At 45.0% G+C, this 13,283-nt stretch overlaps 1 protein-coding gene across 1 annotated transcript in view; it reads right to left on the bottom strand.

Moving 5' to 3' along the window:
* Window positions 1-13,283, bottom strand: part of LOC126176510 (serine/threonine-protein kinase par-1-like) — a 488,353-nt gene that overhangs the window by 63,022 nt on the left and 412,048 nt on the right. The window contains exon 6 of the mRNA XM_049923666.1: window positions 3,294-3,420. Coding sequence (XP_049779623.1) covers window positions 3,294-3,420 — 127 coding nt within the window. The remainder of the gene's footprint in view (window positions 1-3,293; window positions 3,421-13,283) is intronic.

Raw genomic sequence — 13,283 nt, 5'->3', positions numbered from 1 at the left:
TAGAGACAAGAGGAGGTGTCACTTGCCCCCTACTGGAATCTTGTATACAGTCTTTTAGTTCCTTTCACACCTGTGCTTCCCCCTACTTGAATTTGTGTACAGACTTTTAGTTCCTTTCACACCTGTGCTTAACAAGTGTAAATAAACATTTCTGCCTTGATTACAAAGCAACACAATCTTAAGTTAGTGCAGCGCAGGTCATAAGGCTCATGGTCATAAAGACGATAAGTCTCAGCCCCCTCTTGTTACAAGAAAAATCCATGAACGGATGTAGCTCTGTTGACATGCACTACGTTAATCTACGGAAGTTCATCCCGTCGTCTGCCTAAAAAATACATATTGTTATTGGTGTACGAGTCGTCTACAATAGAGTGTTTTCTGGTTGATTAATGCAGTGTTTATTTCCCAGTTCTCATTCTTGTGCCACCAAATAATGATGAAAAGTTAACTGAACAGGTAGTCGACATAAATAAACAGTGTCTGAAGCACCAAAGCGATGCTGTTAATGGATTAGAGGTTTCTACGGAAAATTAGGAAACATACAGGAGTTGGTCACGCGTAGTCCCTGGTACAATGGTGACTGCCGCCAGATGGGGTAGTGTATTAAAAGCACAGAGGACACTCCCCAAAAGAAGTCTAGTAGCAGAAAACACAGGTCTTAATTTTAGAAAGAAAGTTCTGAGGATGTACATCTGGAACACCAAAATTGATCCGTCCAAAAAGTTCGCCGACTGTTCTTATTCCTGGCGTACAAGCGACGTTAGCGCAGCAATTACGATGGCAGCTCGATCTGACAGCTGCAAACAACAGCTCTGCATTCGGCCAGTCAGTTGTAAGAAGACAGTGTTAAGTAGTGAGCGTGCGGTCGTGGTGTGTCAGTGTTGTTGTTTAAAGCCTCTGAGTCAAGTGTTCAAGACATTCCCCAGAATGTTTTGAAAAAGCCTCCGCTGCTGGTACATGGTCAGGCTGTCTGCGAACCAGCTGCGAAGGCTGATGCCCTCGCGGACGTCTTCGAGGCTGCGTTTACGCCTATCGCAGACCCGATCGACGCTGTCCACGACGACCTGGTTGCTGACCGGCTCCCTCGCTACCTGGAGGCACGCGACGACGACGACGTCATTGAAGAGACGACGGCGGAGGAGGTGTCGTCCATCCTGCGTGTCCTAAACCCCAGGAAAGCTGCGGGCCCAGACGAAGTTTCCAACGCCCTACTGCAGAAGTTGCCACCCGTGGCCGTCACTCATCTTACCGACGTTTTTAATGTCATCCTCCGGTCCTGCAGTTTTCCTCAGTCCTGGAAGCATGCGGAAATCGTGGCGATTCCGAAGATGGGGAAGGATCTGCGGCAGCCAGTGAACTACAGACCTATTAGTTTACTGCCGGCCGTCTCCAAGGTCTTTGAAAGGGTGTACATCAGGCGGCTGCAGCGCCACGTCGACGAGGAAGGCCTCCTGCCCGAAGAGCAGTTCGGATTCCGCAGGGGCCACTCGGCAGTTCACCAACTCCTTCGGCTAGTGGAAGATGCGTTCGTCGCCCTCGAGCAGCGCGAGTTCTTCGGCGCGGTGTTCCTGGACGTGTCGCATGCCTTCGACAGTGTGTGGCACCGCGGCCTCTTGTTCAAACTTTTTGAACTTGGGGTCCCGACGTCGCACGTCCGTCTCATCGCTTCCTATCTTGCCGATAGGACCTTCCATGTGCGGGCCGAGCAGGGCTTGTCCTCCGTCCGCCGCATCAACGCCGGCGTGCCGCAGGGCTCGGTCTTGGGGCCTCTCCTGTACTCGCTGTACACGTCTGATGCACCGAAGATCGACCGTGTGCGGCTCGCCCTGTACGCGGATGACACGGCTCTCTATACCAGGAGCCTCAATGCCGCCGTCATGCGCCGCCGTTTGCAGCTCGCCGTTGACACCCTGGCAGCCTGGGCAGTCAAGTGGCGTCTCCAATTCAACGGTGCCAAGACCCAGTTCCTGATCGTCACCAGGCGACTCGTACCTGCGGGTCTGCAACCGCTCACCGTCGGTGGCGGCCCTGTCCTGTGGCGCCCAACGGCGCATTACCTCGGCGTCACCATCGACCGCCGCCTCACGTGGGTTCCGCACATCCGCGAAGTAAAGGCCAAAGTGCGGAACAGGCTCCGCACCCTGTACCCGGTGCTGAATCCCGACTCCCAACTACCACCGCGGCTGGGCATCACCCTGTACAAGGCGCTGCTCCGCCCTGTACTCCAATATGCCGCTGTCGTCTGGGGGAACGCCGCCGACACGAACCTGAAGAAGCTGGAGACATTGCAGAACCGCATCCTTCGGCTGGCCTTACACCTGCCTTACGATTTTCCCACCGCTCATCTACATGACGTCGCGGAAGTACCTCTGCTCCGTGACCTTTTCCAGACGACCGCCCGCTCCTTTTACGAACGTGCTGGCCGGTCGCACAATGCCCAAATCCGGACGCTGGGCCGCCAACTGCAGCGCAACGTCACCACCCGCTGGCCACACCTGCTCGCTGCATAGCTAGCTCTGCAGACCTGTGCTGAGGAGGCACCCCAGAAGACAATCCACATATGAAGACGCAACACCAACATGCATGGGAGGCAAAGCACTAACTGCTGTGAACTCCATCACACATCGGGGGATCAGTCATCTCCGTGAAGATCCACGCGACGGAAAGGGTGTGTGTAAAGTTTGTTCCGCACAGTTTGACTCTAGTCTACCGCGAGTAGATTGAAATGCAGATCGCCGATAATTCTTTTCTGGAAAAAATCAACAAGGGTAACAAGACTTGGTATTATCAACACGAACCTACCACAAATCAGCAAAGTGCAGAAATTTATGTGAAGGGTCAACGCTTTTATGACATAACTGACATTCAAGAAAACTTGACGCGCCAGTTGAACAACATTCCAAAGAAAGAGTTTTCTGACAGTTTCACATGGTTGTATGGACGTTATGTACCTGAAACCATCTTAGCTTTTCTCTATTTTTTATAGGTCCAGTCTCGAAACTTTTTGTACTGATGAGGGAATGTAAATAATGTAAATAGAAGGTGCAGAATGCTAGGATACTTCCTAAATCGGGAATAACTTCCACGGTAAGAGAGAGAGCCGTAGAGGGTAGAAGCTGCAGAGGAAGATAGAGATTGTGATAAATATATTCCATAAATAACTGAGGATGTCGAGAGATGCCCGAGATGAAGAGTTTGACTCACGATACTAAGTCGTGGACGGCCACTGTAAATGAGTCCGAAGACGGACGATGAAAAAAATAAAATAAATTAAAGTAAGACAAATTACTCACCGACATAGTCTGGTGTGCCGAGCAGTTCTCGGATCTCAGCGCCCTCAACAACAACTCGCGATATCTCGAAATCGCAGAGCTTGACGTCGCAGTCAGGGAACTGAGACATCATCACCAGGTTCTGAGGCTGGAACAGAAGAAAAAGGATGGTGATGACAATTCGCAGTGCTTCAGTGGCCGCAGAACTGCTAACATCTTGGAAACACGTAGCTAGCGAAATGTTTAAAATGTATCTATTAAGTCCAGGTGACTATAGTGGATGTGGATATAGTCTGGTGCTCAAATCAGAGGCTGTTGCTCGGTATCAGTGCTGCAACTGTGTATACCAATCAGTACGCGATGGGAGGTTGGACCTGCAATGCTCTATTTTCTGACCAAGCGAGTGAACTCCCAGAACAATCGGCAACGGGTAACAGTCTCTAAATAGGTCAGTCGATGCGCAACCATTATTTTGTAAAGTTTCAGTTTGAGTTTGTGCACAGCTGTCTGAGCAAATGCTATTAGCACACCACAGTGAAATTCTAAATGGCGCTACGAATTTCTCGGACTTTTTTCCAAGGCTACTTTGAGTTTATCAGTTTCGGAAAAAACTTTTGCCACAGTCAGAGAAACGAACCAGAATGTATGCGGTGATCGGAGCCTGCCTTTCCGGTATTGATTTTCGTGCAATGCCAGACACAGAACTCGTGTCGTACGTGAAACCCCTGTATGTATAGGGTTGGCAAAATAAAAATGCCCTGTAAAATATGTCGTGCACCTTAAGATAGGCAACTCGACGTACATTATGCGCGCCTGGGGTAGATGATGTAAGTTCGGTTGCCCAGCTTAAGAGGCATGAAATATTTTGAGTTCTATTTAATTTGCACGTCGTGTATCAATCACCGTAACACTGCACCCACTCGCAGCTTTCTGTAGTATAAAAGCTGAAGAATTTGAGGTACGAATCGATTGAGCATCGAACTCATTTACCTGGTTTGACAAATTTTGACTTCTACAGTGTTTGTCTTGAAAGGATGATACAAGATGAACATCAACAAAAGATAAACAAGGATAATGGAATGTAGTAGAATTAAATCAGGTGATTCTGAGGGAATTAGATAACGAAATGAGACACTTGAAGTAATAAATGAGTTTTGCTATTTAGGGAGCAAAATAACTGATGGTGGTCGAAGTAGAGAGGATATAAAATGTAGACTGGCTATGGCAAGGAAAGCGTTTGTGAAGAACAGAAATTTGTTAACATCGAGTATAGATTTAAGTGTGAGGAAGTCTTTTCTGAAAGTATAGTGTATGGAGTGTAGCCATGTATGGAAGTGAAACATGTACGATAAACGGTGTAGACAAGAAAAGAATAGAAGCTTTCAAAACGTGGTGCTACAGAAGAATGCTGAAAGTTGAATGGATAGATCACGTGACTAATGAGGAGGTACTGAATAGAAGTGGGGAGAAGAGGAATTTGTGACACAACTTGACTAGAAGAAGGGATCGGTTGGTAGGACACATTCTGAGGCGTCAGGGGATAACCAGTTTGGTATTGGAGGGAAGCGTGGAGGATAAAAATTGTATAAGGAGACTAAGAGATGAATACATTAAGCAGATTCAGGAGGATTTAGGTTGCAGTAGTTATTCGGAGATGAAGAGGCTTGCACAGGATAGAGTAGCATGGAGAGCTACATCAAACCAGACTTTGGACTGAAGACCACAACAACAACAACGCTGTTTGTGGCTGGTAGATCTTTTGAGTCCAATGAAGATGTTATTGAGGCTGTATATTGGTATTTTGAGACCTTGGTTTGTTGGTTGGTTGATTGATTCGGGGGAGGGGACCAAACAGCGAGGTCATCGGTCCCACCGGCATAGGGAAGGATGAGGAAGGAAGTCGGCCGTGCCTTTTCACAGGAACCATTCTTGTATTTACTTGAAGCTATTTAGTGAAATCCCGGGAAACCTATATAAGGATGGCCGGACGCGGGTTTGAACCGTCGTCCTCCCAAATGCGAGTCCAGTGTGCTAATCACTGCACCACCTGGCTCGGTTTTGAGATCTTCCGGAGTCGCATTTTAGGAATTAATTCAGGGAAAAAGTTGGACAAAATGTGTTGATCCACGACGTATGTACTACGTTTTACTGAAAAACGGTATGAAATCGTCAAATGTATTTTTGATAATATCCCAAGGGAACGTTACACGGCCATTACTTTTTACAATATGTATTCACTATCTAGTAGCTAACGTCGGAACTCCGTGATGCTATTCGTGGACAGTGTTATCATCTGTAGAAAGGGTGCAATGCCATAGAATGTATCGAAATACGGGAAGACGTGCGAAGGATCGAAGACTGGTGCAGGAGATGGCAGTTGACTCTCATTGTTAACAAATATAGCGTTTGCCCACTGTACACTATAGATGATAAAACATTGCAAACAATCTGGGGCGTCGTGAAGTGGAACGACCATGTAAAAATAGGTAAAGCAGAGCTGACATTTCCTAGAAGAAGCTTGGGGAAACAAAATTCATCTGTGAAAGAAATGGCTCTGAAACCAATCGTTCGACCTGTTCTTGACTATTGCTCACCAGTTTGGTACCTTTACCAAGTTGGATTAAAAGAAGGGTTAGAGAAGATCCATCGAAGAACAGCAAGTTTCATCACACATACGTTTCGTAAACGCGAGAGCGTTATGGAGATGTACAACGGAGCTGAGTGACAGACGTTACAAGAGAGGTGTTATGCACCACTCAGACGTTTACTGTTAAAACTTCGAGAGCGAGCCTTCCAAGAAGACACAAACATGCGCTTCTTGAAATTACCAGGAGGAGAAAATTTGAGTCGTTAGAGCTCATGAGGGCACTTAACTATTACCTATTCGCTGTAAGAAAACTCTGTTCATCGGCTAAAGGGAGAAGCCGTAACGACAGAAGTCGAAAGACAGCGTGTGACTTAAGGCCGATGTTCACTTTTTCCTGTCGTACGAATACAGTGCTAGTTGACTGTACAGAGGCAGCTGTCGGTACCGAAAGAATTATATTACCACCACACCGACAGTCTTCTTAGAGTGAACAATTAGTACACTCATTTGTCCCACGAGACATTCACGAATGGTACAGGGGAGGGAAGAGATGATAGTGGTAACGCAAATACCCTCCACCGCACACAATTGTGATATTGCCTAAGCTTGAAGTCAGTTAAAGAAATTAAATTTTGAGCCCCCATTCAACTGAAGCCACAAATCCAACATATGGATTTCACTAATAACAGTGATTAATTAAACTGGCTGCAGCTCATTCCAGGAATTTGGTTCCAGTGTTCAGTTGTGCTGTGCACTGTGTTCCAGGTACTGAGTAATAGGTCAAAACATGTCTCTATGTCACAATAGTTATCACGTAAACCCAGTTCAGAATACACATTCATAGCAATAATAGCCAATGACCAAATTTTCCCACTGTTGACAAAATTCTTTCGGAATGCACTCATATAAATATAAGTAATATCGGCATACACCACCTACACCCAACATTGCTACGCTCTGAACAGGCTTTTGATTCCTCAAAAATCTATAACGGACATGAGGTCACAAAAACAAAGTATAAATTAGTACTTTACAGCGGAATTAATCTGCCTGATGGCTAGCGCCATTTAATTAATATTTGTTTTAAATGAAATGAGTTTTTCCTTTGTATATCAAATTAGTCGTAACGTGTATTAATAATGGTAGCAACCATATCTGAGTCGACTATCTTCCCACAACCTAATATACCATCTAAGCAAAATAAACGTAATTTTTATGACTGTTAAAACGACGGTGAAACGATGCATAAAATTTCCCAACTGAAAGGAATATTTGTGCTAATTCCAAAACTGATTTTAGATTTTGCTAGTGCTTAAAGTTTCCAAAGTTATGGAGAATTTATTATTACAGTTAATATTTAATTTATATTAATTCACCTGATGCCTTTGGGTTACAGCATGTGTAAAATATGCTCTTTTGACCTCTAGCGCTAGTTTAATGATGGACACATTTGGAAATAATCGTTTGATTCAATTTCAATATGGCATCATAATTTCTTTCGTTAATACTTGACACAGTTTTGGAATTATCCAAATGAGGAGCTCCCCATTGGAACTTAATATCCTTTAGTTGTTATAGGTCCTCAATTCATGGTAGCACTGTATGGGGTGATGAATGTAACGGGTTTCAACTTTCAAAATATGAATTTCTTACAGCGGTCCCAAAATACAATTTCAGAACTGTTGTGTGGTATTCATGGAATCAGCAAGCAATGTTGTAGTGTTATTATAAACTTTTCTTGTATATAAAAGACAAAATTTGCTTATCACCAATTTAGAATGGGGTCAAAGAGTCTGTTGCTAGGTGTTGCAACCGACTTTGCTTCAATAATCGACAATTGGTTATGAAACAGTATCTCACCGTGAACTGCTTGCGGAGTAAAGAAGCAGAAGTGGTGCAGTTTACTGGTGGGAGCGTCTCACGTATGATGATGCCCCACAAACATGTTGTTGTTGTGGTCTTCAGTCCAGAGACTGGTTTGAAGCAGCTCTCCATGCTACACTATCCTGTGCAAGCTTCTTCTGCAGTCATGGACTGTGCGGCTGGTCCCGGCGGAGGTTCGAGTCCTCCCTCGCGCATGGGTGTGTGTGTTTGTCTTTCGGATGATTTAGGTTAAGTAGTGTGTAAGCTGAGGGACTGATCACCTTAGCACTTAAGTCCCATAAGATTTCACACACATCTGAACATTTTTGAACAAGCTTCTTCATCCGCCAGTACCTACTGCAACCTACATCCTTCTGAATCTGTTTAGCGTATTCATCTCTTGGTCTCCCTCTACGATTTTTGCCCTCCACGCTGCCCTCCAATGCTAAATTGGTGATCCCTTGATGCCTCAGAATATGTCCTACCAACCGATCCCTTCTTCTAGTCAAGTTGTGCCACAATTTTCTCTTCTCTCCAATTCTGTTTAATACGTCCTCATTAGTTATGTGATCTACCCATCTAATCTTCAGCATTCTTCTGTAGCACCACATTTCGAAAGCTTTTATTCTCTTCTTGTCTAAACTATTTATCGTCCACGTTTCACTTCCATACATGGCTACACTCCATACAAATACCTCCAGAAGCGACTTCCTGACACTTAAGTCTATACTCGATGTCAACAAATTTCTCTTCTTCAGAAACGCTTTCCTTGCCATTGCCAGTCTATATTTTTTATCCTCTCTACTTCGACCATCGTGATTTATTTTGCTCCCCAAATAGTAAAACTCATTTATTACTTCAAGTGTCTAATTTCCTAATCTAATTCCCGCAGCATCACCCTATTTAATTCGACTACATTCCGTTATCCTCGTTTTGCTTTTGTTGATGTTCATCTTATATCCTTCTTTCAAGATACTGTCCAGTCCGTCCAGCTGCTCTTCCAGGTCCTTTGCTGTCTCTGAGAGAATTACAATGTCATCGACGAACCCCAAAGTTTTTATTTCTTTTCCATGGATTTTAATTCCTACTCCGAATTTTTCTTTTGTTTCCTTTACTGCTTGATCAATATACAGATTGAATAACATCGGGGATAAGCTACAACCCTGTCTCACTCCCTTCCCGACCACTGCTTCCCTTTCATGTCCCTCGAGTCTTATAACTGCCATCTGGTTTCTGTACAAATTGTCAAATTGTAAATAGCCTTTCGCTCCCTGTATTTTACCCCTGCCATCTTAAGAATATGAAAGAGAGTATTCCAATCAACATCCTGACAAACATAGGCGCAGCTTTAGGCTAAGGTTCATCCTAAGACCTGTTTAAAATGACTATACAGTCGAAACCAGTATAACCAGACAAACATTTACGCAACTGCGTAATAAATTTTCTTGAACCTGGCTGTGTTTTATGTTTCCACCGGTTTTCGGCCATTCCTTTTTTGGGCACACACGTAATAAAACGTTTAGGGTACGATGCACTGTCTGTTTGACAGTAAGAGCAAATAATTTTATGAGTGCTACGCTAAATTTGGCACACAATTTACAACACGCTCCACTGAATGGCAAAGCGCCACAGACCGAGTGTTGTGAAAGAAGAGCCAGCGGTAGGAAACCCCCCCCCCCCCCCTCCCCAATCGTATGTGTGTGTGTGTGTGTGTGTGTGTGTGTGTGTGTGTGGACGGCGGCGGGCTGCTGTTCGCGTGTCGCAGCAGGTGGTGCGCGCTTAGCTCGGCTCGGCTCCTAGACGGCGGCGTCTTGTCTTCTCTCCCACTGCGACGCCGCCTCCGCGTCCGCCAGGTTTCGCTCGGCAGATGCCACCGCTCGCTTGTTTACGGGCCACCTTTGCGGCCCACGTGCGGTCCGCTACGTATTTATTATCCGTGCTGTGACACTGTCCCCGCCTCCTTCTACGCGTAATATTTGCGTTGTAAACCAAGACGACTCACGTTCTATTGTGACAGCGGTGAACAATTTTTCTCTCTGTAGGGGAGGTGCAGTTCTAAGTCTGAGGGTACTTTTCCCATCACTCGCATATGGTACCCGAGAAGAACGCCTGTCGCACTGAAACGGAATAATGAGGCCCCTCAGTAAAACTCAAGATTTAGTGCGCAATACCGAGTATTGTGCAACAATATTGACCGTCTGAGCGCGGTATTGACTTCTTGCGCAGTGTATTGAAGGAGGCTGCAGAGCTTTAGAAATATTGATTCTCCCTCAGTACACTGCGCAACACACTGATGTGACTAAAGTCATGGTACAGCGATATGCTCATAGAAAGATGGCGATGCTATCGCGTACACAATATATAAAAGGACCAGTGCTTTGACGGAGCTGTAATTTCTACTCAGGTGATTCATGCGAAAAGGTTTCCGACGCGATTACGGCCGCACGACGGGAATTAACAGGCTTTGAACGCGAAATGGTAGCTGGAGAAAGAGCAAGGGACATTCTATTTCGGAAATCGATAGGTAATTCGGTAGTCCGAGATCCACAGTGTAAGGAGTGGGCCGAGAGCACAAAATTTCAGGCATAACCTGTCACCTCGGATGGCGCAGAGGAGGACGGCCTTCACTTAAGGCGAGGTTTGCTATCTTTTGGTCCAAAAAATCGATTTTTTTAAAAATTGAATTTTTGGATCCATAAAAGTGTTTAGAATCCATCCCTGAAACGTTTTTTTCCGAATACGGAACGGAAATGTTTGCTATTCGCGATTGAACAAAAAAACGCACCTGCCTGAAATCGGTCTTTTTCACGCACCAGTTTTTTTCTTTCGGAAGACGAGTTATTGTACCGGTGCTTGGGAGGAAACACACAAAATTCAAATGAAAGTTTGAACGCGTGTGTTTGGTAGTTAGCCCCCAAGCATTTGCATTCTGGTGCGAAGACCGTGGAGATTGCGGATTTTCTGGCAGTGAGTAGCTTCAACGAAGGGTTTTCAGCCATTCTGAAGACCATGAAAACGATGGACGTCACCCTGGGACTCTATTCGACGCAGTTCGCCAAACATTCGGACGACCACCGGATTCAAGCGGCCGAAAACCGCTTGGCACCGGCCGTACGAACGGCTCTGGAGCAGCGCAGGATGGCCCAGATCAAGCAGAACGCCCTCTACGAGGAAGAGGAAGGACTAGTTTATGGATCCGGAATATCAGATTGAACGTAAGTTGCATAATATTGCGTTTATATGTAGGCAAAACTTTTTTTAATTTTTTTTTTTAATCGCGCGGTATGCTAACTTCAACTCAACTGAACCGTTTGGCGTGATTCTTTTCTTCCGACGAAGCTAACTAAATTGTCTAGGAGTTGTACCACTTTTATTCCAATCCATCAACTATAAGTATTTTTACATGGCAGACGAACTCGAAAAATCGATGAAAAAACCCTATTTTTTTCAAATGGCCGCCATTTTGTTTCCTATGGTCCAAATAATATAAGCGAGGTACAACTCCTAAAGAATATTATATACTTCGCTAACGTCAACTCAATTTTGATTTCAGACAAGCCGGCTGAGCTTAGACATACCGCGCGTAGAGGTCTACATCGAAATTTTGTTTCGTTCCGACAGCACTTCCGCCTTTGCTCTTCGGCATGCCAATTTGTAGAGGAACTATCAATAAACATTTTGACCAAATTTGACATTGATATCTATAACAAATCCCGAGAAAAAAATCCTAAAAGAACATGCATTTTTCGGGCCAAAGACAGTAAATCTCCCCTTAACGACCGAGAGCAGCGGCGTTTGCGTAGGGTTGTCAGTGCTAACAGACAAGCAGCACTGCCTGAAATAACCGCAGAAACCAATGTGGGATGTACAACGGATGTATCCGTTAGAAAAGTGCAGCGAAATTTGGCGTTAATAGGCTATGGCAGCGACTTCATTTGCTAACAGTACGACATCATCTGCAGTGCCTCTCCTGGGCTCTTGGCCGTTTTGGGTGGACCGTAGACGACTGGAAATCTTTGGCCTGGTCAGATGTGATCCTATTTCATTTGGTAAGAGCTATTCGAATGGCTCTAATAGAAATACGTAAACCTAACTAACCTAAGCACATCACACACATCCCTGCCCGAGGCAGGATTCGAACCTGCGACCGTAGCAGCCGCGTGGTTCCAGAGTGAAGCGCCTAGAACCGCTCGGCCACATCGGCCGGCTGGTAAGAGCTGTCGACAGGGCACTGTACAAATTGGTGGTGGATCCATAATGGTGAGGGCTGTGTTTACACGGAATGGACTGGATCCTTTGGTCCAACTGAACTGATCGACTAGAAACGGTTATGTTCGGCTACTCATAGACCACTTGCAGCCATTCATGGATTTCGTATTCCCAAACAACGATGTCGTGTCACCGGGCCGCAGTTGTTCGCGATTGGTTTGAATAACATTCTGGACGATTCGCGCACAGTTCGTGCAGAAAATCCTACATCAGCAACACGTTCGTACTTGTGGACTGCCATAGTCGCTGTATGGGTCAGTATTTCTGCAGGGGAAAGCTAACTTCTTGTTGAGTCGATGCCACTTCGTGCTGCTGCACTACACCAGGCCAAACGAGATCCGCCGCGGTATTAGGAGGTATCTCACGTGCTTTGTCACCTCATTGTACAGAAACGTGTAAGGGTAACATTGCGCAATAAACTACAGTTTCTGCCGAGATCGAGAGAAATTCAGTTCACCCCGAACGAATTTCTGCAAAGACATGAAAAAGGTAAATCACGAAAGATTAGGGAGTGAGGTGGAGGATGTGTATGAAAGAACTATGCGGTATATTGAGAAATGACATTTCTGACTGTTTAGCAAACGCTAAATACCTCGTTGCACGGCTTAATTTATGAGGAACGCGGCGGAACGGTGTTCCCGTACCTCTCAGGAAATTTATTTTTAACTTACAGGAACAATTCGACACTGGCGATTGATACTAGTGCACGTGTGTTAAATCGAAACGTAACTAATTTACCGCTGAGACGTATTAAAGGAACGTTCCTGTTCAAATGTGTTGCGTATTTGTAGTAATGAATATAATCTTAAATCGATCCAGTTGTAATATAACTCAATGAGTAGAAGACAAATGACATTTTTACATTTACGAAACATCTAACTCAGTGTCTCATGTTACATCGCATTCTGTTTTTCTTAACTCTTCGGGAAGTAGGAATTGTAAGTGACCCCAATGGGCCAGGAATATCGTCATTGTCATTAATCGCTAAGTGCCGGACACACGTTTACCGACCAGCTACAACGAAAGTGTTTGAACATTGAGGCTAGCAGTAGTTGAAAAAATGACGTCATATCAACGAAGACTACCGACTTTGGCCGATATGTGTCGAGCAGAAGTAGGGAGCAAAGTAACACTGCTACCGGAACGCTTGGGAGCACCTGTTGTTTTTGTTAAATCTTGTGGTTTTTATATTGTTCACAAGAAATTCAGTTTTAAAAAGCTGAATTACAGAACAGTATTTTGTATCATTTTAAATTTTATCACAAGTTTTCAAAAATCGAAACTTGTGGTTT

This window comes from Schistocerca cancellata, chromosome 3 (genome assembly GCF_023864275.1).
Source record: "Schistocerca cancellata isolate TAMUIC-IGC-003103 chromosome 3, iqSchCanc2.1, whole genome shotgun sequence".
In the NCBI taxonomy this organism is placed as follows: Eukaryota; Metazoa; Arthropoda; class Insecta; order Orthoptera; family Acrididae; genus Schistocerca; species Schistocerca cancellata.
Note: the sequence above shows the minus strand (reverse complement) of the source record. Positions and strands in the feature narration are given on the sequence as shown.